Source organism: Dromaius novaehollandiae, chromosome 31, assembly GCF_036370855.1.
Source record: "Dromaius novaehollandiae isolate bDroNov1 chromosome 31, bDroNov1.hap1, whole genome shotgun sequence".
Taxonomy (NCBI): Eukaryota; Metazoa; Chordata; class Aves; order Casuariiformes; family Dromaiidae; genus Dromaius; species Dromaius novaehollandiae.
In genome coordinates this window covers 1,327,147-1,354,739 of record NC_088129.1, presented here as the reverse complement: position 1 = coordinate 1,354,739, position 27,593 = coordinate 1,327,147, and the positions used below count along the sequence as shown (strand labels likewise).

The 27,593-nt window shown below is 47.0% G+C and overlaps 4 protein-coding genes across 13 annotated transcripts in view; 2 read left to right on the top strand and 2 right to left on the bottom strand.

Annotated features, from left to right (window-relative positions):
* The window catches only part of LOC112993749 (deleted in malignant brain tumors 1 protein-like), a 231,267-nt gene that overhangs the window by 26,032 nt on the left and 177,642 nt on the right, over positions 1 to 27,593 (bottom strand). The gene's annotated exons all lie outside the window — the stretch shown is intronic.
* On the top strand, positions 42 to 18,056 carry LOC135324100 (uncharacterized). 10 transcript variants are annotated; one of them, XM_064499592.1, is made up of 3 exons: positions 42 to 3,782; positions 4,024 to 12,227; positions 15,034 to 18,056. In XM_064499592.1, exon 2 carries the CDS (start codon positions 4,330 to 4,332, stop codon positions 5,863 to 5,865), a length of 1,536 nt encoding a protein of 511 aa, XP_064355662.1. In that variant the 5' UTR covers positions 42 to 3,782; positions 4,024 to 4,329; the 3' UTR covers positions 5,866 to 12,227; positions 15,034 to 18,056. The 10 variants fall into 10 exon arrangements, 6 of the variants coding, with proteins under 6 accessions (XP_064355662.1, XP_064355664.1, XP_064355665.1 ...); XM_064499594.1 differs by having other exon boundaries at positions 42 to 11,465; positions 12,094 to 12,227; XR_010385456.1 differs by having other exon boundaries at positions 2,383 to 3,782; positions 9,059 to 12,227.
* On the bottom strand, positions 19,933 to 22,039 carry LOC112995597 (uncharacterized). The gene is made up of 2 exons (XM_026120641.2): positions 21,800 to 22,039; positions 19,933 to 20,716 (listed from the first exon to the last, which is right to left on the bottom strand). The coding sequence occupies exons 1-2, from the start codon at positions 21,961 to 21,963 to the stop codon at positions 20,269 to 20,271; spliced, it is 612 nt and encodes a 203-aa protein (XP_025976426.1). The 5' UTR covers positions 21,964 to 22,039; the 3' UTR covers positions 19,933 to 20,268.
* LOC112995596 (deleted in malignant brain tumors 1 protein-like) overlaps positions 22,934 to 27,593 on the top strand; it is a 58,842-nt gene continuing 54,182 nt past the window's right edge. The window contains exon 1 of the mRNA XM_064499560.1: positions 22,934 to 23,096. The gene's annotated coding sequence lies outside the window, so the exon portion shown is untranslated. The remainder of the gene's footprint in view (positions 23,097 to 27,593) is intronic.

Sequence of the window (27,593 nt, the reverse complement as noted above, 5' to 3'; positions counted from 1 at the left end):
CAGGGGAGGGCTGCAAACACAATACACGGAGAAGAGTGGAAATGAGGTGAGTAGGGTCACCCCCACGGCTACTGGGAGCCCAGTAAGAGAAGTTCAGTGACACTGGACATTGTTCAGCTCCTCCTCCAGCACCTTGACATGCTTCTCAGGTTCAGGCAATGTGTGAGTTTTTGACTCCATCCAGTCTCTTCCAACAGTGAGACAGGAGAGAACACGGCTGAAAGAAGAACCACTTCTTATCATGGTCTCCTCCCTGAAGGGTGTCTAGCTGCTTCACATCTCTCTACACTCATGCAGCCTTCTGTCTGTGTCTGCATATTACCTCCTTCGCCTTCTGCCTCATTGTGCTGCCTATATCTGATGCTGGATTTTCAGTTCTCAGGTAAAAAAGGTTTTAGATATGTCTGGGCTGCCCTTCGCTGCGTTGATGAAGTGCTGTACAAGGAGGTCTGCAAGCAGATGTGTTATTCCAACTGTCAGTAGCATCCACACTGGCTTGCCAGACCAGCCTCCAACAAATGCATGGGTCCCCTCATTTCCTGCAAGGGCCTCTACACTGGTCCCCTGCTCCTACAGACTCTCTCAGCCTCTCTTCCTCTGGGATGACAGGAAGGCTGAAATGATATGAGAAGAAGACTCCGAGCAATTCAGTTGGGTGTAAAACACTGTCTGGACCACCTGCCCAGTGGCCGAGAACCTGGGAAAGCTGCACCTCTCCCTACACCATCACCCTGGGGCAGGAGATGGATGCACACTGTCCCCCTAGGTCTGTCTAACGGGGGCATGGCAAGTCTCAGCCTGGTGTATGTCCCACTTCCAGGAAGGGCATAGGACCAGCTCTTATATGCCTGCCTTGCATGTGGGTCCTGGTGGGCAAGAGAGCTCCCAAGAGACTTGGGAAGGGGCATGTTTCATCCCTCCCTTGTTCAAATGGCAGTGTCCTGTGCAAAAATCTATTCTAGGATGAAGGAACTGTGAGTCTTATTGGAAGGATCATCTCTCCTTGCTTTGGCCATTGGCTGTGGTGAGGTCATCCCTGTGCTGGTGGGCCTAGGGAGACCCCACCAAGTCTCACAGGTCTCTTTGAAGGTTCGTGAACTCACAATGTGTTTTTAGCTGCTTCCTCAACTCACTGAGGTATCAGTGGCATCACACCCTCTTTTTACAGCTGGTAGCAAATATGGCCTTGCCCATTCCTGTTTCCCCTGCTCTTTCTGGAGATGTGCCCAGCCAGCTCCTGGATCTGCCAGCAGTGCTTGTCTATAGCTTGGGAAAGTCACCCTGGGAACACCAACTCCTACAGTAGTTTTGTGTCTGCAAAAGATGGCACATCTCACAGCTACCACTCATCCCAAACTACACTCACAGGCTTGTTTAAGTAAGCCATGCTTTTTTAGGGCTGATCTGTTCTGTGTGCATTGCAAATATACCAAAATGCATACCATAAATGCCAGGTCCCTCTGTACTCATGGAAGAAGATCAGCACATCCAGAGAGTGAGTCCTCTCACCTAAAACTGCTGTCTTAGACAGGAGGATGGCAGTGGCCCTGTGCCAGATCCAATATGCTTGCAATAGGAATCACCACCTCAGCATCACAGATAATGCACTGACCGTGCAGTTGGCTGGGAGGGGCCCTACAGGAAAAGGGAGAAAACAATTGCTCTCTCTGCAGGTCCTGCGGCTCCTGGGGCAAATGAGCAATGGAGGAGTGTATGTTTGAGAGTGTGTTTTTGGAGGCAAGCACGTATTTCAGCACATGTGAGTACGTGTGTATGGAGGGAAGAGTTGGATGGGGAGAGATGCTGCAAGTTGGCATTGCAAAGCTCACCGCTTTTCCTGAGCTAGGATGGAGATAACAAAAGGCACATGTGGGAGTGGGACGATGAGGGGGACCCTGACTACGTAGGGACCAAAACCATGGGCATGTGTGTAGGAAGAGGAAATAGATGTGAGCAGGGCAGCACGAGGTGTGTCCCTTCCCTGGCTGCATGCTGCAGCATCATAGCAGGAGGGATATTAATGAACTCTCCCTCTCCATGGCTCAGTGTGGCCTCAGGCTTTGGATGTCCTGTGCCCTTCTCTGTTACTAGATTGTAGTCGATGGGGTTGAAGAACATGAGGGCCAGGGAGAAGGCATCTGCCTCATACACCAGGCCCTCCACACTGCCACACAGGCTGTACCATGTCTTGGTGAAGATGCAGGTTCCCACAGTACCTGGGGGGACCCATAACGGTGGGGTGCGGTGGCTATTGCTGCGGAAGCAGTAACTCCTGCGGGGGAGAAGGGTGAGGGTGAATGGTGCTTGCTCCAGCCTTGCACTGATGGTGCAACCAGAAAGGGGAAGAGCACCTGGCCCAACGGGTGCATCTTTGCTCAGCCTCTTCTCCCAGGAGCTCATCTGAGCTCATGCTACTGCCCCCCACAAAAGCACATGTGGGGTGTCTGGCTGTGTGGCCCCATCCTCCCAGATACCCTGCTATAAGCAGTGTCGAAAGCACCCACCCCACTGTCACAGCCTTGACATTGCACTACTTGGGCTGAGCCCTTGCACAGGCTGATGTGTAGTGCCCACATCCTTCTGCTGGTCTCTGTGCCTTGAACAAAGAAAAGGCTGTATAGGGCTCTTTCACGTCAAAGCCACATGCAGGCAGGATCTGGGGGAAGGCCTGGGAGAGCCTGCACAACCGCAGCCACCCCAGGACCCCTTCTGCATCTGACCGAGCCAAAGACATCGAAGCAGGAAGCAGCAAGCAGAGGGAAGGTGATAAGACACACAGACAGTGTGGTGATGCTGACAGCTTTTGAAGACCTTTTCTCGGAAGCCTCAGTTCAGCCAGAAGAGGTGTCAACTGAGGGTGAACTGAATGTGGTCTATGTGTCTCAGCACCAGCTGTGCTGTTCAGCATTTTCTAACCCCATGTTTTGCCTCACAGTTCCTCCTCAGGTAAAGCTTTCCTTCCCTACCCCCATGGGAAGGCAAGAAAGCAGGTGAGGGAGGAAGTGAAAACGAAAGATTTTTTCATTGTCATAGTGTTACAAGACAACCCTGGGAAGCTCGGGAAGAATGTTCATACTGTTTAAACTAGGCAGATTAGGATAATGTCTATCTCTGTTTTCTGAGAAGAAGCATTCTTTAATCAAGGGCATCCTAGAACTGCTAAAGCCCTAAAAGAAACTTTAAATCAAAATGTTTTCTTTCTAGGTACGTACTGTCAATTTGGCAAAAAATTGCAGGTCCAGGTATCCCTGACTGAAGACTTTGGGACTTGGACTGTAAATTATTGAACTGAAGCTGTCTAGAGGTAGCCGCTTAGCACAACTTCTGTAAAACTTGCTTAGTATGAGTAGCTGAATTTGCTGGAGCCTTAGGCCGCATTCCTAGTTCAGTGAGAAAGGGCCCCAGAGCTGGTGGAAGCTGGAAAGATAAGGGAGTTGCAAGCAGTCTGCATTCCTATGCGTCACACTCCGGGAGGGAGGATGTCAAGGCTTTGAAATAAGACCTGCTTGGGCGTCAGGACCCTGGGAAACAAAGCCTCCTCTCACTGCGGAAACAGTGTTAATTAGGGGGGTCTGGACTATCTGCCCCTCGTCAGGACATTGGGAGATAACACCTACTGTCCCTGCTGGGGCAGTGCTAATTGCTGGAACAACACCTCTTTGTCAGGGCCTTGAGAGAGAAGGGCGGGACCCAGAGGAATGAAGACACATCCATCAGCAGAAACCGCAACAGTAAAGATAAACAGCCTGCCTAGGGACAGCGATGAGACCAAAATTATAATGGTATGTAAATCACTAACCAATCAGTGTAAAAGGGAAAGTTGCAAACCTTGCAATTTGTTTGTATAAATGCTACTTGAAAAGCCTGGAGGAGTGTGCTTGATCTGTGGGAAATCACCGCGCACCCAGGCTTGTGTAACTCTGAAAGAAATAAGCAAATGTCTCTCCTGAGTGTGTAACTATTGGCTTATTGCACACCGGGCCACAAATCCGCTTTTCGGACAACAGTTTTCTGGCACCCCAGATGGGACCCTCACTGTAAAGCCTTGCCCGGATCGTCTTGCCACTTCCCGGCGGGGAGACGCTGCTCTTCGGACTCCAGCGCGCACCGACCGTTTTGTTTGTGGACTCCGCGCGCACCCTCCCCACTCGGAGTGGGTAAGCGACTCAAAGGTGCAACGCGGTAATTATTAAGAGACATTGCATAGAGGGTGTGATGTAAGGGTAATTGGTTGTGGTAACCAAAGGTAAGCTTTGTACACGTTGGGACAGTGACGACTGGAGTATACGAAAGTGTAATTGGTAAGAACATTCTCTTAAGGGTAATAATATGGGAACAGGACAATCTGCGGGTTTATCCCCCTGTTCTCCTTTAGGATGCATCCTGAAACATTGGAGTAAGTTTGGTGGGAATCCTTTAACAAGGAGAAAATTAAAGGAATACTGTACTCAGTGGTGGCCAAAGTATAAACTGGAGGATGAGGAAAAATGGCCAGAAATGGGAACGCTAAACTATAATACAATTTTGCAACTTATGTTGTTTTGCAGAAGACAGAAGAAATGGGATGAGGTCCCATATGTAGATTTGTTTTTCTCTCTGAGAAATGATCATGAAACAAGAAGAAAATGTAAGCTATTGGTCTCTGACTCAAATGTGTTAATGATGATGAAAGAGAAAGAGCAAATGCCTTGGTGTTGCTCTGCTTGTAGTATTGGGAAAAGATGTTTAAAAGTGGGTGATGAGGAAGAGGATGTACAATTATTGGTCTCTCCGGAAAGAGATCAAGATAGTGTCGATGGCAGAGATAAGGGAATTGAGGCATTTAGCCCGATTGCAGGCAGAACTCGGGCTACTCGGGCTCAACAAAATCCTGTGATTCAGGCCCCGCTGCGTCAAGCAGTAGGACCAGAAGGAAGGCCTGTATATGTGAAGGTCCCTTTTTCAACCACAGATTTAATGAATTGGAAGGAGTCTGCTGGGTCGTACCGAGAAAATCCAGAAAAGATGTATCGATCCTTTAAAATGATAATTGAGAATCATAATCCAGACTGGCAGGATTTACAGGTGCTTTTAAATACTTTGCTTGCACCTGAGGAGAAGAGACTGGTATTGGACAAAGCTCGAGAGGAAAATGAAAGACAAAATGCTAGAGATGGACCGGACCATTTTATGCCGGCCCAAGAACCGGATTGGGATCAAAATACAGGGATGGGCAGGTTAATGACTAAACAGTACCAACAGTTAATATTATATGGGGTAAAGCACGGAGTACCTAGGCCCCAAAATATTGCAAAACTATATCAAGTCGTGCAGGGTAAGAATGAGGATCCCTCTGCATTTTACGAGCGGTTATGTGAAACCGCACGAAAATGGACAGACTTGGATCCCGAGGACGAAGAGAACAAGATGACTTTTACTATATTATTTGTAGGACAATCAGCACCAGATATAAGGAGAGAGCTTCAGAAAGTAGATGGTATGTCAGGGATGTCAAGATCACAGTTAATAGAAATTGCATATAAGGTGTACAGTAACAGGGAAGAAGCAGAGAGAAAGGAAAAACAAAAGGAGAAACGGAAAGATAAGAGGCAAAATGCTGCAATTTTGGCAGCTGCATTTGCCCAGGCACAAACTTCCTCTCGGGGAAGGGGTTTTCCGAAAGGACAAGGACGTGGAAGCAGACATAGAGTAGGAGGGAATTTGGGAAATAGAATTTCACTGAGGAGAGATCAATGTGCGATTTGTAGGGAAAAGGGGCACTGGAAAAATGAGTGCCCGAAGAAACAATCAGATCATTGGAAACCTCCGTCTGTGTCTGTTCTGGAGGCAGATTTGCTCCTGATTGGTGCAGAAGATTCAGACTGACGGGGACCGGGGGTTGAGAAATTGGATTCCCCAGCCAAACCCCCGGTTTCAGTAAAGCTGGGGAACGAAACAGTTAATTTTTTAGTAGACACTGGAGCAACATATTCAGTTTTAAATAGCTGTAAGGGACCAATGAGTAAATTCTCTATGCCAGTAATTGGGGCCACGGGAAAGCGAGAGGTCAAACCTTTCTTTCAACCAATAAGATGTAAAATAGGAAATAGAGTGTTAACATGTGGATTCTTATATATGCCAGAATGCCCATTACTCTTCATGGGGAGGGATTTCCTGAATAAACTGGGGGCGCAGATAACCTTTGATAAAAACAAAGTTCAGGTGCACATTGCACAAAATAACGCCTGGAAGGCACAAGCATATATGTTACAGAAAGCACTGGACTCCGAACAGGTGGAGAGTGGACCAAGCGGAATTCCCGCCGAAGTAATAGACGCAGTAGTCCCTTTTGTGTGGGCAACGGAGAAACCTGGAAGAGCCAGATGTGTAGAACTGGTAAAGGTGGAATTAAGACAAGGAGCTAAATCGGTAAGGCGAAAACAGTATCCCATGAAGTCAGAGGCCCGTGTTGGACTGGAGCCTATAATTAATAATTTCTTCAAGTGTGGACTGCTGCGAGAATGTACAATACTCCAATCCTGCCTGTTAAAAAAACGCACTCGCAAGAATACCGTCTAGTACAGGATTTGTGAGCTGTTAACCAGATAGTGATTGGTGTGCACCCAGTGGTGCCCAATCCATACACTTTGTTAACGACGATAAATGATTCAAATGTCTATTTTACAGTATTGGACTTCAAAGATGCTTTCTTCTGTATCCCTTTGGAGGAACAAAGTCAACAATTATTCACCTTGGAGTGGGAAAGTCCTACAACGAGATGCAAAATGCGGTTGTGCTGGCCAGTACTCCCGCAAGGATTCAAGAACAGCCCTACAATTTTTGGTAATGGACTTGCAAAAGAAATAGAATTATGGCAAGGAAAGAAAGATACCACTACCTTATCACAGTATGTGGACGATATCTTATTGGGGGCAGACAGGACTGAAGAATGCAGAAAAACAACCATCAGTTTATTACATTTCTGGGGAACAGCGGGATATAAGGTGTCTCAGAAAAAAGTAGAGATTATGAAGGAAAGCGTAATCTATCGAGGATTTGAAATATCCCGGGGGAGAGAAAATTAGGAATCGAAAGGAAAGAAGCCATTTGTCAGCTCGCCCCCCCAAAATCAAAAAGAGAACTTAGGGGATTTTTAGGAATGGCTGGGTGGTGTCGCCTGTGGATCCCTAATTTTGGATTAATGGCAAAGCCTGTATAGGAAGCTGTTAAGGGGCCGGGAGACTTGCTGGAGTGGACTCCAGAGTGCCGAAAAGGATTTGATGAAATCAAGCTTGCTCTCATGAGGGCTCCCGCATTAGGACTTCCAAACCTAACAAAGCCATTTGAGCTTTACGTACATGAGAGAGGGCACCAGGCTTTGGGAGTGCTTGTCCAGACTTTAGGAAATTGGAAAAGACCTGTGGCTTACTTTTCAAAACAACTGGATAAAGTGAGTGCAGGGTGGCCAGGATGCCTGAGAGCAGTTGCAGCTGCTGTGCTGTTAATACAAGAAGCACAAAAATTGACGTTGGGACAAAAGGTGACTGTTTATGTGCCACATGCTGTTGCAGCAGTTTTAGAACAGAAAGGGTGTCATTGGTTATCCCCGAGTAGGATGGTGCAATGCCAAGCAGTAATACTTGAGCCAGAAGATGTAAGCATGAAAGTGTCTAATACCCTTCCAGCCATCCAGATTTGAGAGATATTCCATTGCAGAATCCAGACTGGGAATTATTTACCGATGGGAGCAGCTTTATCATAAGGGGAGAAAGAAGGGCTGGCTATGCTGTTGTCACTTTGGAAGAAGAAATCGAAGCAAGATCGCTACCAGCAAATCCATCCGCCCAGAAAGCAGAACTGAATGCTTTAACCCAGGCTCTGGAATTATCAGAAGGAAAACAGACCAATGTGTTTACAGATTCAAAATATGCCTTTGGGGTTATACATGCCCATGGTGCAATTTGGAAGGAAAGAGAATTGCTATCTTCTCAAGGGAATCCTGTAAAATACAGTAAGGAGATTATGGAACTACTCGAAGCAGTTAATAAACCCAAAGAAATAGCAGTAATGCATTGCAAAGCGCACCAGTCTGGACAGACTGACAGAGTTAAAGGGAACAAAAGGGCTGATGAGGCTGCAGAAAGGGTAGCATTATCGGTGTCGGTAGCAGCCTTAGTTCCAGAGAGAACGTCAAAAATGGAAATTCCCGTAGACACTGAAGAAGAAAATAAATTAGCAGAAATACTGAAATGCATAAAGACTTCCGAAGGATGGTGGGTAACATCTACTGGACAATGTGTGGCAATTTCACCGATAATGAAGAAGTTGACGAGGCAAATACATGATAGCACCCACATGGGAGCTGAGGCATTGGCTGAAACAGTTAAAAGATTTGCTGTGGGAATTAGTATGTTCATAATTGCAAAGGGCATTACACAAAAATGTGAAATCTGTCTTAGAAATAATCCCAGGATTCAGAAGAAGCCCCCCCAGCGGAAGTACAAATGGGCTTCATGCCTGGGGACTACTGGCAAATCGATTTTTCTGAATTGCCAAGCTGTAATGGATATAAATATTTGTTGGTAATTGCTGATGCCTTTTCAGGATGGCCTGAGGCTTTCCCATGCCGTACCAATAAAGCAAGGGAGGTAGTGAAAAATGCTATTAAAAGAAATCATACCAAGATTTGGGGTGCCAGAAGGATTTTCTTTGGATAGGGGACCTCATTTTATAGCAGAAATAGTACAGGAAATCTCAAAAATATTACAAATTAAATGGGATTTACATACCCCCTGGAGGCCACAATCCAGTGGAAAAGTGGAAAGAATGACTCAAACAACTAAGAAACAGAGAGGGAAATTGTGTCAGGAGACTGAGGTGAAATGGACTGATGTTTTACCTCTGGTATGATTAAGAACCCCAAGGGTTAGGGAGAAAGTTAGTCCGTTCGAGATTCTGTATGGTAAGCCTTACACTGTAAAGTTAACTGGAAATGAAATTCAGATGCACACATTAAGGGTGATCCAATTTTAAGTGATTACCTCTTCTCTATGGCAAAGGTTCCTACTTCTCTCCGTAGGTACCTCCAGTTAAGATCTCCCATACTTTTAGATTCACCTGCACATTCATTCCAGCCAGGAGATCAAGTATATCTTTGGACCTGGAAGGATGGGCCATTGACAGAAAAATGGAGAGGACCCTATCTTGTACTGCTGACAAGAAATACTGCTGTGAAACTGCAGGGAACTGATTCCTGGATCCACTCCACCCGAGTGAAAGCAGTACCTCGAGAGACGTGGAAAGCTGAACAAGTTCAACCTTTCAGGTTAAAACTATAGAAAGATATGAGAGTTGTATTAGAAGTGAATCAGTTTTAAAGTTCGATTGTATTCAGGGAAAAATTGCTTTAATTTGTTTGTTAGGAATAGGGTTAATATTGCTGTTATGGTCTCTGTGTAAAAATGATGTTCTCCTTAACGAACAACAGGGGAGAAATGTGGTGGTTAGTTTTTCTAGCTTACCTGAGCCAAACAATTAAAGGGAATCATGAAGGATTGTGGGGTCAAAATCTTCACAAGTGGACAAGTAAGGAGCTAAATGGGTGGTGTGTTCCAAAAGGTAGTGGATGGTATTGGTTGTGTGGGAACAAGGCATGAAAAGTGCTATCTCCTAATTGGTCAGGGACATGTACTTTAGGGGCAATAATCCCTAATATTACTGTAACAAAAGAATTGAGTAATAAATACCAACATCATGGTTAAGAACATTCATGAGGAGATGAAAGAGGGTCAATAATCCTTTAATAGACCGACCTACTAGGTTTCATTCATTCACAAGGTGGCTGTTTCCACAATTGGGAGTGAGTGAACTTGAAAAAGCAATAGTAAGTATTTCAGCAGTTATTGAAAAAATAGGGAATAAAACCTCTGATGCCATTGCAGCTTTACAAGAGGAGGTTTCAGAAACTGCTAAACTAACCACCCAAAACAGAATGGCTCTAGATATGTTATTGGCATCTCAGGGAGGAGTATGGACAGTAACAAATACTAGTTGCTGTGTATACGTGGATCGAAGCGGCAGAATTTCTACCGATCTAAATGAAATCTGGAAGCAGACTGAAATCTTACATGGGGTTCAGAAAGATGATACTTCTTTCGGATTTGAAGAAACATGGAAATGGTTGACTTCCTGGTTGCCTGACATAAGCTCATGGGTTAAAAAGTATTTAACAATTTTGGAAATGGTGTTACTAGCTTTTGTATGCGTTTATGTAGTGATTCAATGCATTTCTAGATGTTGTACCAAGTTAATAAGGGAAAAATTTTAAAAGCGTGAGACTAATATGAAAATGATCATATAAATCTCAAAGTGGGGAACTCTTATGAGACAACCCTAGAAGCTCAGAAAGAATGTTCATGCTGTTTAAACTAGGCAGATTAGGATAACCTCTATCTCTGTTTTCTGAGAAGCAGCATTCTTTCATCAGGGGCATCCTAGAACTGCTAAAGCCCTAAAAGAAACATTAAATCAAAATGTTTTCTTTCTAGGTACGTACTGTCAATTTGGCAAAAGAATTGGAGGTCCATGTATCCCTAACTGTAGACTTTGGGACTTGGACTGAAGCTGTCTAGAGGTAGCCGCTTAACACTTCTACAAAACTTGCTTAGCATGAGTAGCTGAATTTGCTGGAGCCTTAGGCTGTATTCCTAGTTCAGTGAGAAAGGGCCCCAGAGCTGGTGCAGGCTGGAAAGATAAGGGAGTTACAAGCAGTTTGCATTCCTATGCGTCACACTCCGGGAGGGAGGATGTCAAGGCTTTGAAATAAGACCTGCTTGGGCGTCAGGACCCTGGGAAACAAAGCCTCCTCTCACTGCGGAAACAGTGTTAATTAGGGGGTCTGGACTATCTGCCCCTCGTCAGGACATTGGGAGATAACACCTACTGTCCCTGCTGGGGCAGTGCTAATTGCTGGAACAACACCTCTTTGTCAGGGCCTTGAGAGACAGGGGTGGGACCCGAGGAATGAAGACACATCCATCAGCAGAAACCGCAACAGTAAAGATAAACAGCCTGCCTAGGGACAGTGATGAGATCCAATAAGGAGCAGGAGACCCCAGACCTAAATATTACTATTGGTCCAAACTACCGCGTGAGGGGTGGGAATCTTAATTTGAAAAAGCTATAACTGCCCAGGGATTTCGTTGTTCAGGGTCCCTCTTCAGAGGCACCCAGCTCGAGCTGTAATTACTGCACGTGCATCATTAAAATTTAATTATTTAATTTGCTTTGATTTGGCTCTGAACTTTTCAGCGGGAACCTAGGGTCGGACCCTGTTATGGTGGCCGGGGAGTCTAATTTCCATAACAGTTTGGCGACCGAGATGGGAGCCTAGGTGAGCGCTGTCGGGGCCTCTCATCTCCAAACGATCATCTGGGGCCATCGGGTGAGTTCACCTGGGACCTTTGGCAACGAGAGGCACCGAGAAGGTGAGTCTTAAACTCCCGCCTAAATTCTAAATTCTGCTCTGGTAACAGTGCACTGAAGGGGTACGCGGGCTGATCACCAAGGCGTACCAGGAGGACGGGTGCGAGTCCCATCCCCAGGGTCTGAGTGGGTCTAAGTCCCATCTCGGTCCGGCCAGAAAAAGGGTGCGCAGCCTGATCAGCATAAGGCGCACTGCAAAACTACAAGACAGAAATCTAGAGTCCCTGTGACTGGTGCGAGTGTGAACAGAGCTGTGCGTGTGTGTGTGTGCGTGTGTGCGTGTGTGTGTGTGTGTGTAGCCTGGAACCGGCCGGGGCGCCCGTCGGCTGAGAAGCCGCCCGCTGCGCAGGGACAGCAGTCCTCGCAGTTAAAGACTCGGGGGGTGGAAGGGCGGTTCCCAGAGCGTGAGAGAAGGAGAGTGTGTGATCCCACCAGCCGCAGGGACTGGTGTTACTGGTAAGGAAGTGCGCTGCCTGATTTGCTTAAGATGCACTTTTCAGGAACTCGATATGGGGAATAATTTCGGCATAGAAAAGGGGACGCCCTTAGCCGAAATTTTGGTAAACTGGAGTAAGATTGATGGTACTAAAAGATTAAAAAAAAAAAAAAAAGTTGGTCCAACTATGTCAGGAGGATTGCCCATTCCTGACAAAAGAGGGAAACCCAGCACAACGGTGGCCACCGCAAGGGACTTTTGATCAGCAGGAGCTACCTGTCTTGTGAAATCGTCTGGAAGGTAGGTTTCCAAGTCGAATGGATTACTGGTATGTTTGGGATAACTGGGCATGGGCGCGGGAGCATTTGAGCCAGGAGGGAGGGAGGAAAGAAACCCGCCGAAGGTAACATTCGTGTTAGCAGATACTAGTACCCCGGACTATGCTCCAAAAGCTTCTGCTCCACCTTATATACCTGATGATCTCTCTGTCATTACTTCTTCTCCTCCTCCTCCTCCGCCTTCTCTACCAGCTGCCGGACTCTATCCTATGACCCCCAACGTGCTGACTAACCCTGCCGCTTTACAGCCAGGGGAAAGGGAGGGGCCAGTCCCCCCCTCCTGTGCTGCGGGTATTTACTAATCAACCCCGGGACCCTGGCGATCTCGCCTTATGGGGGGGGGGGTAAAATGCCGAGATTAAGAAAAGGAGGAGAGTGATGTGTCCAGGTATTTTCTAATATCTGCACCGGGCACAGCCCAAACTGGAGTGATACCCAAATTCTGTTGAGGGAATTATTTCAACCAAAAGAATGGGATAAGATAATTAAAGATGTGGAAGAAGCGCAGCAAACTGGGGGAATAGAAACCTCTGGCTAGCAAATGATCCAAATTGGGATTGTAATAATGCAGGAGATAGAGCTGTGTGTCAAACAGCACTTTGAAATTTAGCAGAAGTAATTAGAGCATGCAGAGAGTTAGGAGTAAATTGGACTGAAGTGCAAGAATGCAGACAGTGATTAGATGAACACCCCCACGACTATGGGGGACTTTTGTGGTAAGCCCTGCTAAAATATGGAGGAATGACCCCACAAAACTTCAATGATGCTCTTGCAATTACTGTTTTTATAGATCAAGCAGCCCCTGATACACAAAAGTATTTTAAAGAGCATATGCCAGGCTGGCAAGGGGAGGGGGAGCGGAAGAACCAGGGGAGATAGATGGAATCAAAGCGAACGTGCTATACAATTAAGAGTTAATGATGTTTGTCATTATTGCGGGGAACAAGGGCACTGGAAGCAGGAATGCCCAGTGAGGCCCCGTGTACTTGGGAATAGAGGGGCCAGCATGAGGCAATCAAATACTGAGAATGAGACCAGGCAATTCCCACTCAATCCACAATGACGGGAGATAGGAGACTCAGAAAATACTGTGGAAATTGGGGTAAATTTATGGGCTATAGATTTGGATTTTGAGGGGCAGGTAATGGCAAATAGAGAAGGTTTAGAAGTTCCCTTTCTAGTGGATACTGGAGCCACCCTTTCCCTTTTAAATTTTGAGCCTAAAGGATGCAAGTCATCAGAGAAAACAATGATACGAGGAGTAGCGGGAAAAGGTGAACGAATGTTATCTAAGCCCTTATTGCTCAGTATTGGAGGTAAAAGAGTGTGGGGATGTTTTATAATTTCCACAGACTCACCCTCTTGCCTCTTAGGGCGAGATCTCCTGCAAGCCTCAGATACTCAGATCTGCTTACAGCCGGAAGGGATAAAATTAATAATTATGGGCTCATGTGTTCTGGCTGAGACACCAGAACCGGAGTCAACTAATCTGCAAATTCCAACAGGTTTAGAATCAGTTTCTAAAAAATTATGGAGCTCTTCAGGAATGGATGTGGGACTACTGAAATCAGCTAGTCCAGGCTCGATAAAAACAAAGGGGGGATTGCCTCCTGCAGTTAAGCAATACCCTATCCCAAAGGAAGCAGAGAAGAGCATCCAAAAACAAATCGATCATTACCTGAAACTGGGTATCCTTAGAGTCTATGAATCTCCATACAACACTCCGATTCTGCCAGTTAAAAAGAACAGGCAAGATTCTGATAGTGATCCGGAGTATTGGTTTGTACAAGACTTAAGGGCTATAAACCAACATGTAATTGCTCCACACCCAGTAGTTCCCGACCCATCAACTATATTATTGCAGATATCCCATTGCACAACTTATTTTACCGTTTATTTTAATGGCAGCCTTTTTTAGTATACCGATAGCTGAGGACAGCCAAGATCTCTTTGCTTTCACTTGGAAGGGACAACAATTAACTTGGACGAGGCTGCCACAGGGATTTACTGGGTCTCCGACTATTTTTTTTGCATATACTCAAAAATGATCTCACAGATATCAAACTTCCAGGACATTCAGTGTTAATACAATATGTGGATGATTTGTTATCAGCAAGTAAAGATTATGAGGCATGTTTAAAAGACACTATTTCTCTATGTAATGCTCTTGCAGAAAAAGGGCATCGAGCATCTCTGTCTAAACTTCAGCTGTGTCAACGAGAGGTAAAATATTTGGGTTTTATCTTAAAGGAAGGACACAGGTTAATTGATCCAGAACGAGTAAAGACAATTCTTAATATGCCTCGTCCTGTAACAAAAAAGCAACTTAGGGGAGTTTTAGGAGCTGTAGGATTTTGTCGACCATGGATTCCTGCGTTGGGAGAACTTACAAAGCCTTTAGTGCAGGCAACAAAAAAAAGAGGAGATAGAGCCTGTGGCATGGGGTCCAGAAAAGGAAAAAGCTTTTACATCTGTAAAAAAGGCATTGGTTTCAGCTCCTGCTCTAGGGTTACCAGATTATAGCAAGCCATTTGTCCATGAACAACAGGGAGCAGCAAGTGGAATACTAAGGTATTCCAAAAACTAGGTTCTCACCGTAGACCAGTGGCCTATTACTCCACCCAGCTAGATGCAGTAACTAAAGGCACTCCAGGATGCATCTGAGCAATAGCAGCTACTGCAGCTCTTACTGAAAAAAAACAACCTGCAGTTTTGGGTCACTCATTGACTGTGTATGTGCCACATGAAGTAGAACTGTTAATGAAACAATACGCGACTCAAGCACTATCCTCACAGAGAGCTCATCGATATGAACTGATGATATTACATGCAGAAAATCTGACCTTAAAGAGATGCAATATCTTCAATCCAGCAACGCTATTGCCTCTACCCGAGGATGGGGAGCCGCATCATTCCTGTGAACAAGTGGTTGTCAGCTCGAGCAAGCCCCAGGAGGATCTTAAAGATGAACCTTTGGGAAAGCCAGACTTAGTTCTGTTTACAGATGGATCATCCTATTATTTGGACGGAAGGCACCACTCCGGCTATGCTGTCACTAACGTCTTTGAGGTACTTGAGGCCAATCCTTTGTCTCCGTCTGTAAGTGCTCAAGGAGCAGAATTAATAGCATTGACCCAAGCAGCAAAAATCAGGAAGAACCTGTGGGTAAATATCTATACCGATTCTAAATATGCATTTGCAGTATGTCATGTAACAGGGATGTTATGGAAAGAACGAGAATTTTTTTTTTTTTTTACGTCATCAGGAAAGAAAATAGCTAATGGAGAAGTACGTAATTTGCTGCAAGCAGTCCAACTGCCCAAAAGAAATTGCTGTAATACACTGCCCAGCCCATACTAAAGACACTACAGAAATTAGTAGCAGAAATACATTAGCTGATGCCACTGCGAAGGCTGCAGCTCGACAACCTCTGAGAGACTGTATGGGGGCAGTTCCAAGGATGAACCAAAGTGAATGGCCAGATTTAACAGACCCCAAAACCATGTATGAAAAGGACTGCTCAGTAGAAGAGAAAAAACAATGGGAGCAGTGGGAAGCAAAACAAGATGATGATGGAATATGGACAATTGGAAGAAAACCAATTCTACCAAAAAATATTTAATTACTATAGCTAGGTGGTTTCACGATAAAGCTCATGGGGGAGCCGAGGCAATAGCTAACCAGGTGCAGAAAGTATGGGCTGCTCTAGGAATTTATCTGGCTGCTAAAAGAATAACGAATAGCTGCCTGACCTGCCAGAAGTTTTCAAGTAGCAAACCAAGCTCAGAGTTAGGGGGACGACCATGGGCCTACTTCCCTTTCCAAAGGCTACAAATAGATTACACGGGTATGCCATCTGCCAATGGGTACAAACACTTGTTAGTGATCGTAGATCAGTTATCAGGCTGGGTAGAAGCTTTCCCAACAAGAAAGGCCAACGTGGGGCAGGTAGTAAAAGCCTTACTGAAAGAAATCATTCCCAGGTATGGGATCCCAGAAGCCATTGATTCAGATAGGGGTGCCCATTTTATGGCAAGCATAATCACTCAGTTATAGAAATCATTAGGAATAATACGAAACCTACATACCCCATATCACCCGCAATCTTCAGGACAAGTAGAAAGAATGAATAGAATATTAAAAGAAAAAATAGCAAGAATATGTACACATGCTAGCCTAAAATGGCCAGAAGCATTAAACTTAGCTCTATGGGATGTTTGAAATGCCCCACGGCAACCCATAGGACTAACACCAGCAGAAATTCTCTTCGGAGACATTTAGCTGTGCTAGGGATTTGTTATTCCAGCTAAGACCAGCCTGTTAGATGGAGATGAACGACTAACCCAGTGTGTTCTAAGTATGCAAAAAAGGTTTGAAAATCTTTAAAAAAATATGTATATGCTCAATGATATCAATCCACACCACCTGAAATACAAGTGCCTGATATACAGCCTGGGGATGAAGTTTTAGTTAAAGTATTTTTACATAAATCCAAGTTAAAACCTAAATGGAACAGGCCATATACTGTCATACTATGTTCTTATTTTGCTGTTAAAGTTGAACTGTACTTGTATATGTTAAGAAAGGATGTGTATGTGTAAGTACACTTTGTAATCTTATATTCATAGATGGCATTGTTGTAGATACAAGTAACCATTCCAATATTTGTATTTGTAACTTTACCAGAATCATGGGATGTGATTTTAAGTATTTAGCTCCTATTACATCTTATCAGTTGTTACAATCTAATTATACATTAATTCAAAATTTACTACCTACCCCCATTGGAATGAATCTCACCCTGGTAAGGAAACTACTACAACATGAGGACCTGCGTCGACTGCTAGAACGCATCCAAAACAGTGGACAGAAAGCGCTAATCACTGTTCATCATGATGCAGAAGAGAGACACCACATCTTGGAAAGGGTAAAAAGGGACGGAGAACATCATGGCTGGGAAACTCTCCTCGGATGGTCACCAACTGCAACAGGGATTTATAATGGCATGTTGCACCCAGTAGTAGTTGTGTTAAGTTTAACTGTGTTATGCCTATTACTTACGATCATATTATACAGAAGATTATGGAAAGTGATAGTATGCCTCGAAAGGCTTCAAGAACTCCCTTTAAAGGATTAGCAGGGATGCTTCATAAAAACAAAGGGGGGACTGTTAAAGAATATTGAGCTGAAACTGTCTAGAGATAGCTGCTTAGCACAACTTCTATAAAACTTGCTTAGCATGAGGAGCTAAATCTGCTGAAGCCTTAGGCCGCACTTAGATAAAATAATGACCTTTTACTTAGTCCAGTAAGAAAAGAGGCCTCAGAGCTGGTTCCAGCTGGGAAGATAAGGAAGTTACAAGCAGTCTGCATTCCTGTGTCTCACACTCCGAAAGGGAGGACGTCAAGGCTGTGAAATAGGACCAGTGCAGGGCATTAGGACCTTGAGGGACAAAGCCTTAGCTCACTGCTGGGGCAGTGTTAATTGCTATGATTTAGAATCACCTCCTCCTCCTCAGGACCTTGAGAGACAACAGTAAGACCCAACAAGAAACGAAGGTACAACCGTCAGCAGACACCACAACAGTAAAGATAAGGGAGAAAAAGAGCCTGCCTAGGAACAAGGATGACACCCAATAAGGAGCAGGAGACCCCAGACCTAAAAATTACTCTTGGTCTGAACTACTGCATGAGGGGTGGGAAACTTCATTTGGAAAAGCTATAATTGCCCAGGGATTTCTATGTTCGGGGTCCCTCTTCGGAGGCACCCAGCTCGAGCTGTAATTACTGCACGCACGTCATTAAAATTTAATTATTTAATTTGCTTTGATTTGGCTCTGAACTTTTCAGTGGGAACCTAGGGTCGGACCCTGTTATGGTGGCCGGGGAGTCTAATTTCCATATCCGTATGTAGATCACTAACCACTCAGTGTAAACGGGAAAGTTGCAAACCTTGCAATTTCTTTGTATAAATGCTACTTGAAAAGCCGGGGGTGTGTGCTTGATCTGTGGGAAACCACCGCGCACCCAGGCTTGCACAACTCTGAAAGAAACAAGCAAATGTCTCTCCTGAGTGTGTAATTATTGGCTTATTGCACACCAGGCAATGAATCTGCTTTTTGGACAACAATAGGAGTGACAGAGTGGGGATGGGCAGGTAATGTCTGTGATGGAAGTGGGACGTAAGACAATGCAGGGCTCGGTGGTAGAGGTTGCTCATGCGATCTGGTCTCTTGGCTGGAGTGCTGATTTCTGAGACCGAAGACAAAGGGTAATTTGCCCACCACTGTTTCCTCCTGGGCCCAAGGGTGAAGTTAGCCTTGCTGGTGCGGGGGTGGTGGGGATCGAGCCCTGTGCCAGGGAAGGAAGGGCCGGTGCTGCGCGTGCTGCCCTGAGTGGTACGGAGAAGTGTGTCCCGCTGCAGAGGGTGGGTGACTGGGAAGACGAGGCTGATCCAGGCTGTCCCTTGTCCCTGGGATGTGCACCCTGCCCCGGGGGGGGGGGGGGGGAGAGATGGGGGGCGGTGCGAGGTGCAGCTGGCTCCGTGCAAATGGGAGGAGAAAGATTCCTGCTCCCATGGCTCAGCCCTGCCCCGGCGCTGCAGCCAGCCCTGCGCTCCAGGCACACGGCTCCAAGGCAGCTGACTTCTGGGAAGTCAAGGGATTTCTCAGTCGTGCTAGCGATGCCCCGCATTCCTCCCGCCCGGGCAGCCCCTGCTCCGCCCCCCCGGGAACATCTCGCAGGGCGGAGGTCTGGCTGCCGCCAGGCTGGGGGAGCAGGCTCTTCTCCGCCTGCCTCCTCTCCCTGCCGTGCTCCCTGCACCAGCAGCCCTGCAGCCCGTCTGCTGCTCCGGGGTCTCAGCACAGACCCCACGACCACTCCTGGGTGTGGGGCCGTCTTGAGCACCCGCATGTTTGCAGGGAGCTGTTGCCCTCCATGCTTTGCTGCTCATGAGCTGCCCACAGCTGCACCGGGGCTGGCTCTTCCTGGAAATAACATGTTTTCTTGTTTGCCTGAGGTCATGCCTTCAGCAGACTCCACCCAGCGCTATCAGCCCTCACAGCCTCTTCTAGTATATGTTTTCTTGGCATGGATATGCCACTTTGGAAAGGTCAGCTCTTCTCCTGTTGTCTTTTCTGCTGTGGATGCTGGCTTATGGGAAAGACAGCACACTCAGGGAGGGACTCCGGGGCAAGATGGGAAAAGGGAATAGGTTATGTGGCAAAAGCACCATTGCGCAAGTGCGGGGGGGGGGTTGTGATATGTCCTGTGCAAGGGGTGCAGGAGAGATGATGCTCAAGGTGCTACTGAGGTCTCCTCTCCAACACAGATAAGTAACCCCTGATGGAAAGCAGGCACCGGCCTCCTGGCTGGGGCTGACTCAAAGCTCTGGAGCCACTGGCCTCCCCAAAGGTAAATTTGTAGGCCGATCCACAACATCTTCGGTGGAACCTAGGTACTGCTCTGATACAGCGATGTCTGCATGTGTGAGCTCATGCACACGCACGCACCTACAGACACATGCAGAAACTGCTGCGAATATGTGGCGGAGCAGAGGAGGGACACAGTGGCAAAACAGGCGGGTGTGTGTAAGTGGCTTCAAAGTTACTCTCAGAAGCGTCACTGTCTCTCTCTGTTTCACTTTCTTTAGGCACTTTTATCCATGCATTAAGAATCTATTCAAGGAGAATATATGTATCTTACAAGGATTAAAACATTTTTTTTTAATTAGCTAACACAAACATTAGTTAGGACTTCACCAGCTGCTAAACATTATTAGCTTATTAGTAAGATCACCATGCTCAGGAGATACCAGAAGGGTCTTTGCTGGCTAGGCGTGCATCACTCAGGAGGGCACAGGCTGGACTTCTCCCTAGTAGTATTTGTCCATTTGCCACTGGATCTGTCACCACTAATTAGCACTGATGACCACTGATCAACCAGAGGTGGATAGCTCAGTAAGATCTCTAACAATGCTGTCAAAGAGTAGCTCATGCAGGAAGCTGGCTGTGGCAATTGCACTAATCCTCACTCATTCATTTTTGGAATAAGGTGGGGGGTCCGTGTCTTCTATCTGAACTTTCATGACTGCTTTCTCGTTGTTGGACATCTTGGCTCTGACACGAATGTTCCCCTTGGAGACCTCCAGGGTTTCTTGTCCAGAATCTGCATGTGCTCGCTGGAAGAGCCTGGAGCTGCTGTAAGCTTTGCTCCCCATCATTTTGGAATAGACATCATGGAGTCTTCCCATGTGATTTTCCATTTTGAAGATTTCCAGGGCAAATTCGATGCGATAAAGGATGTAGTCGAAGGGGTTGGAGAACATGATGGCCAGGGCAGAAGAGTCAAACGTGCACACCAGGACACCCACACTCCCTCGCAGGCTGTATGGAGTCTTTGCAAACACACATTCTCCACTGGAGCCTGGGCCAATCTCAAATGGGACAGGGCTGTGGACCTGGCCACTGAAGCAGTAACTCCTGCAGAAAGAGTGGGACTGATATGAAATGATTGCGTGAGTCCAGAGGAAAAGAGGCAATAAAAGCAGACAGGGTGGGGAGACCTCACATTTGCTCTCATCTGTACTTCCATGACTTATGGAGTGATATCACATTCTGCCTGCTGAAAGGGAGTTTTGGCCTTCTCCAAAGAGCAAACATCACTGGTGTCTATGGCAGGGAGATCAGTGTCATTTCTAACCCCACCTTCACCAAGCCTTGTTGAACCCAAGGCATGCCCTCAGAGAGGCTGCAAGCAGCAGCAGCATGGTCCGAAGAAGTCACTGTCATAAATAGGGGAACCACTGGCCTTTGTTCCTCTCTGTTACTTCCATCCACTAGTTTTGGCACATCACTTATACCTCTCCCTTGTCATTCATGAATGCACTGAACCACACTGGTTCTGGCAGAAATTCCCATGGGCTTCTTTCAGTAATCTCCCTCTCTTCTGCTTCCTACGCTCTTTGCCTTAAAGAGGTGTTTGCCCATCCTATGATAACTGCTTCCTATATTACCTGGGTTGTTCCCTGCAAATGTCAAATAAGTGCTCAGTAGACATCAAAACATGCAAACTGACTGTTGTTTCTTGGAAGGGAACAAAGAATGAGACAGGAAATGTAACGGTAGGTGTAAATCTGTGGTGTGCTCCCATCTGGTCCCCTGTGTGCGCTGCTGGTTACCCTGTTTGACAGAGATGAGAGTTCATCCCACAAGAACTACAAGGGCTGACTTTCTCACAGTGTGTGCGTTTGAACAGCGTGGTTCACTGTCATCCGCAGCTGGTGTGTGCAGACAGCAAGTCCAGGAGGAATTAGAGGAATTCACAGAAAAGCGTTCCTGTATTTGGCCCTGAGCCTGCACTGTGGTGCCTTCTTGCCAAGGACGGAGAGAGGAAGCCATGTGGGGAGCCTGAGAACAGTGGGGAGCAGAGGAAGCTGAGTGCTGGGACCCATGGAAGGGGCTGGTGATGGAGAGGGGTGTGGGTGAGTTGCCAGAGCATATGCAGGGTGGCAGAAAGCAGAAGGGAAGCACTGTGGGGAGGGGAAAAGGAGCAGGGACAAGTACCTGAAGTCTTGGAGCGTCACATTCCTGGTCTTGTTGGTGATCTCAATTATCACACTCCGACACACGTTGATGGTTTTCGCCACGCTATGTACGCCTGTGGTCATGGTGATCCCAGGCCCGGAGTTGCTGGGTTTTTTACGGTCTTTCTTCTCTTTTGCCTGCATCTTGCCCGCACTGCCACAGGAACGCTGCAAGGCTGTAGAGCAGCAAACACAAACAGTGCAAGGAGAGGCATGCAAATGGGGTGGGTAGGGCCACCTCCTGCCTATGGGAGCCCAGTGTAAGGGGTGCAGGGTGTTGCACAGCTCCTCCCCAATATTCTGAAGGGCCTCCCAAGGCCAGGAAAGGGCAGCTCCTGAAAAAGGAGGTCCTGGGTGGAGCAGAGTGGAGGAGCGTGAATCTCCTGCTCCATCCAGTCCCCCCCAAGTGTGTGACCCCTGACTCTGGAATGATCTAATAGTGGAAACTCTTACACAAATATCCAGGGCAGAGATCCCTTTTCCTGGCTAGTTGATAGCTCCTGGAAAGGAACTGTGCACCACACACACACTCCAGGAGAGTCCCAAAAGGAAGTGGACAGTGAGAAGTCACTTCTGCTCACAGCCTTCCTCTTTGAAGAAGCATGCTGTTGAGGTATTTTGCTGGCTACGTGCACATCCAGCTCCTGGATTTGCCTGTTTACCTGCCTATTGTTTAACTTGGGAGCAGTGGAAAGTTCATGAAAGAGGAAGCCATGCAGAGTTTTTAAATACAAACTCTGGAAATTCCTGAGCTTAAAATGGCTGGAGGATGGGAGGTTACATGGGGAAGGATCCTGTATGCCTGCCCTGGGCTTCCTTTTTTCCTCTATGCATTTGCTTATGGCTACATTTCAGTGCTGGGCTAAAAGAACCTCTGGTCCAAAACAGAATGACTACCCTTGTGTTTTCATGTTCCCTTATGAGCAATCTGACTATATATCTATTACATGTCGCTATGCACCTTCTCTCTGGCTTTGGTAGCTACAAGTGATTCTGAGCTAGTGGGGCTCTGCTAATCCCAGACATGGGGATAGGTGAATTGCTCAGACCAGCTACAGGGAGCATGAAAGGGATGTGATGATTCAGGCTGGATTTGCTTCTCTCCTTCTGTTGTCTGTCAAGGGACCATGCTAAGACGTCAGCTACTGCCACTACAGAGAAGATGGAAAATGTGTCTGACCCTATGTAGCCCAGGTGCTCTGTCCAGCCTCTTCATGCACACCCACAAAAATAGCAAAGCCTGGGGGAAAGACTGGAGGAACTAACCACCCAGACAGGTATGGGCTCCTAGGATTTGTGGATGAGGGAGGGAGGAAGACCCTGTCCCTCTGTGGTCACTGTGAAATGCTTTTTGATGTATTCAGAGACACTATGGCCAACACTAGCAGCCACTGTCCTGGCAAATAGAAGGACAGTGTCAACCAGCTGCACTCAACTGTGGCGTAGAAATTGGGCCAGCCATTGTGAATGTCCGTGACACAGAATCCAGAATGACTGAGATTGGAAGGGACCTCTATAGATCATCTAGTCCAATCCCCCTGCTCAAGCAGGGTCATCTACAGCACGTTGCCCAGGACCCTGTCCAGACAGTTTTTGAATATCTGCAATGCTGGCGATTCCACAGTCTCTCTGGGCAGCCTCTTCCAGCTCAGTCACCCTCACAATAGAAGAGTTTTTCCTTAGATTCAGATGGAACTTCCTGTGTTTCAGTTTGTGCCCATTGCCTCCCAACCTATCACTGGGTACCACTGACAAGAGTCTGGTTCCATCCTCTTTAAACCCTCCCTTCAGGTATTTATATGCATTGATAAGATTCCCCCCTCACGCTATGAGAAAACACACACTATGAAGCACATGCTATGAAATCTTGCAGAGGGTGGTTCATAGCACAGCCAGAATTATTGACTGTTTTGCTCCAGAGATATGCATGTGAGTCTGAAGCAGACATTTCCTAGTGAACCCTCTTCCATTTTTCACACTGGACTCACTAAGGACAAACTCTTTCTCGCTGTCCCTCAGGGGAGTAACTGGTGCCTCTGCGGTAAGGGAATCTCCCTCCCAGAATAGATGGGGATACCAGCACCACATCCTTCCTCCCAATGCACAGGCTTGTATATCTAGGAAGGGAAGTGTGAAATGGGCAGTTCTCTTAGGCAATCAACCCCTGAGTACTGCCCCTGTGTCAGCCCTCAGTCCAGCACCTTCAGTGCTATGGCATGTTGGAGCGCGCATGACAGCATTTCCCCCTGGAACTGGAGCATTTCCCTCTTATGTTGTGTGAGAGAGATGCTCCAGGGTCCTGCTCCAGGAGATGCTCAGGATACAATTTGCAGAGCACAGGGCACTCAGAGCCAGGTTCATGTGATCACCATTCCAAAATCTATTGTAGCGAACCGGATCTTTCCAAGCAGTGAGGATAAGGGGATCTTACTGCATTGGTGGCCTTGTCCCATCTCTGTCTCTTCTTAGTCCTTACTGCTTTGGGATGCAGAAAGCTGTGGGGAAGGTCTTGCAGTGGATCATGCTAAGGGCTGAAGGAGCTGGAAGCTGACTGGTAGCAAAAGCATCAATGTGTCATTCCACATAATCAGTTTTCTGCATGGATGTTGTCTTCCACAACCTCCAGAGATTCCTGGTGGTTGGTCACATTGTTTTTCTGGAAAGATGGGGAGTTAATGGAATGGAAGTTTTGTATCATGTTGCAATAGGTTTCTTTAGGGAGTTTGTGATGATTTCAAGGGCGAAGACCATGTAATCAAAGACCTTCTGGGGAGGATTGTAAAATGTGATGGCCAGCATGGTTTGTCTCATAAAGCCTAACCCTCCGGCTCCCGTGAAGGGTGAATTATGCCTTGGCAAACAAGCAGTTCCTTGTGGAGCCTGGTGGGATCCTGGGTGGAGGAGGCTGTAAATTCTCCCCTACAGCAGAAACTCTTGTAGGAAGCTAACAATGGGGGAAGCAGCAGTTAGTTCAGTGGAGCAGGAGGAAATTTTAGGGCAACAAAGGGAAAGGGCTTGTAGGGATAGAGATGGTTCAGTGCCATGGTAAGACAAGCATTTGGGGATCATGGGACTATATTTAGAAAAAGAAAGAAATGCCGTGAGACCTGGCACTGCCTGTGCAAGCTCAGCTTTCAGCAGGGTGTGGCTGAGACACCAAAAGGGGACAAAGACTGAGAGGGAAGATGAAGCCTCCAGATGAAAGATGGAGGAGCCACCTCCACCGAACCTTTCACAGCAACTCGAGGTCACACCCTCAGCTTTCCCTCACCCTGCATGGAGGAACTTTCACTGGAAATTGTGGAACCTGTGGATTTCTGCTGGTCCTTCCCCAGAGCCCTCTTCTCCGGTTGCTGAGTTTGTCAATGTCTGGATCTCACTTTGCTGAGGGAGCAGATCTGAGGAGGGTCCCTGGCCCTGTGACACCAATGGGGGTGTCATTGCAGAGAGCAGTCACTGCTAAGCATAGCCCTCTGCATTGGCCTGTCTCGTCACCCCTCTTCTCACACACGTTTGTACCTAGCTGTGAACGTGACTCTTTAGCAAATCTCTTCTTTAGTGCATATTCATGCACATCACCCCAGCCCCCAAGCACCTTCCAGTTTGACAGCAGACAAGCTGACCTGTCAGTCTTTCCCTTACTCTCTTCCTAGGGGGAGCAGTGTGTGTCCAGGTGCCCTGAGATGTTAATACACACAGGATCAGCAAGCACGTGCAGCTCCCAAAGTCTCTTGTGACCCCAGACAGAGCTGCATCTAAGCACAGTAGATAGCAACTGTCAGTGCTAGATAGAGTTTTGGACTCTGTTTTCTGGGCTTGGAGCCAAAATCCACAGCGTTTCTGAGAACAGAAATTTTCTAGAGTGCCTTTGGTTTCCATCCGACTCAGTGAAATGAAAAACAGCCTAAGAGCCAAGTGCTGTGGCTGGACTGTTGATATGAGACCAAAGAGCAGCCAGGGCTTTTCAAAATACGGAGTACATGACTTGCCCCAATACAAGCACCTAAACCCCTGCCTTTTCCCTTAGCAGAGATTTCCTTCCTCACCCCTTGGCCCTGCAGGAAAGCAGAGAAGATACTGAGAGAGTAAGGAAGACTTTCTTTTCAATTCCAAAGCCAAGTATTTTAGAGAATGAACTGGAGAAAATAACTTCTTATAACAAAGAACAACTCAAAATGACTAGGGTGGTGAGAAGTTGAAAGAGGTTGCAAAGAGCTTGCTCATGTCCCAGGGTGTCCTTTGCAGGGCAGTCCTGTCCTCCAATTTCTTGCCCTTCAGCCAGCTCTGCACAGTCCTCTCTGCTCCCCACAGAAAGGCTTTTTGCCATCAGCTTGGTGACGCTGCTGTGGATGCCTTGGTTCCAGCAATGTACCAATCCACACAGCAGGCTCCCAGCAAGCTGGTGTATCTTTGTTTGCACCCTAGAAGCTTTACTTCCCTCGCAGGAATTGGATGTGAGCACCTGCCAGAGAACAAGAAACCTCCCCTTCCTCCGGTGGGTTCACCAGTCGGGTTGCTCTCCTCTTACAGACATATAGCAGCAGTATATTATATAAGAGACTGCAAATAGTGGAGACCCTGTGGAATTAAGGTGCAATGAAGACTGGGTTGTTGATGTCCTCCTTCTCTTTGGGTGACAGAAAGTCCCATCAGTTTGGCTGAGATTCAGTTGGCTGCATTTAGAGATCCTGTGTCACTTCAGAGGCGGCAGGAAGGCGGTCTGGCCTGGGGGCACAAAACAAGATGGGGATTAGGTGCAGCCTGGTTGGGTGCTTGTTCCGCTCTGAGGCTCCCTCAGTGCTGCCCTGCTGTGTCTCACACAGGTCACTTGAGCATATCAGTGTCCACATTGCCACTGTTTGCATGAGACTGAGATGTGTCATGTGCATTGCTGTTTCTCCTCATACGAAGTCACCCATAAGATGTCCCTCCACTCCCTGTGCTGGCCTCCAGCAGTGATGCCATGAGGACATCTGGTACATGTCCTTCACCTCCTCTTCCCTGACGAAGCAGAGCATCAGAGTGGGTTTCTTGGAGGCCTTGTCCAGCTTCACATGATGCCTGCATGTTTTGTAAGTCCTGGACTTACAAGTGAAGATGCTGCTGTGTTTCCAAGCATGCAGATGGTCACCTGCAGCATTTGGGTGCTTTTCTGCATCATAATCCATGCATTACTGGGTCATGAGGCCCTATACTGATGACAGCAGGGCCCATACCTGGTTTAACTGTGCTCTTTCCACCTGCAGGGTGGGAATGTGATGCATGTTTGCTCATCTCACTGCCAGGCCCTGCTCACAGACCTCAGAGTTGTATTCTCTGTACCTCCCAAATGAGAAGTAATCGCTGTGCTCCACATGGCTGCTCCAAGGGTGCAATGCTGCCTTTCCTGCAGACCAGGCTTTGCAGCACCCTTTGCACCCTTTGTAAACGCTCAGGTCTGGGATGCATCTGACCAAGATGGATGAAGGCCATACACATTCTGTGTATCTAAGAGCAGACTCAGGAACATGCACTGATGCCTTTTTAGTGTAGTGAGTGAAATAAAAGACTCAAGGGGAATATCCTCCCCATTTTTTTCCATATTGCCTCTTGGGTGTGGGTGGGGAAGAAAAAAGGCTCCAGGGCAAATTTCTTGCTGGCTTCTGCACAGGAATTTGGCAGGAGGCAGAGGGAGGAAGGTTTGATAAAGGCTGTGATCAGCAGCTCTGGAGAGGGAAACTTGGTGACAGTTAGGGGAGGACACGATCTGAACGAAGGACCCTCCACGTCCTTAG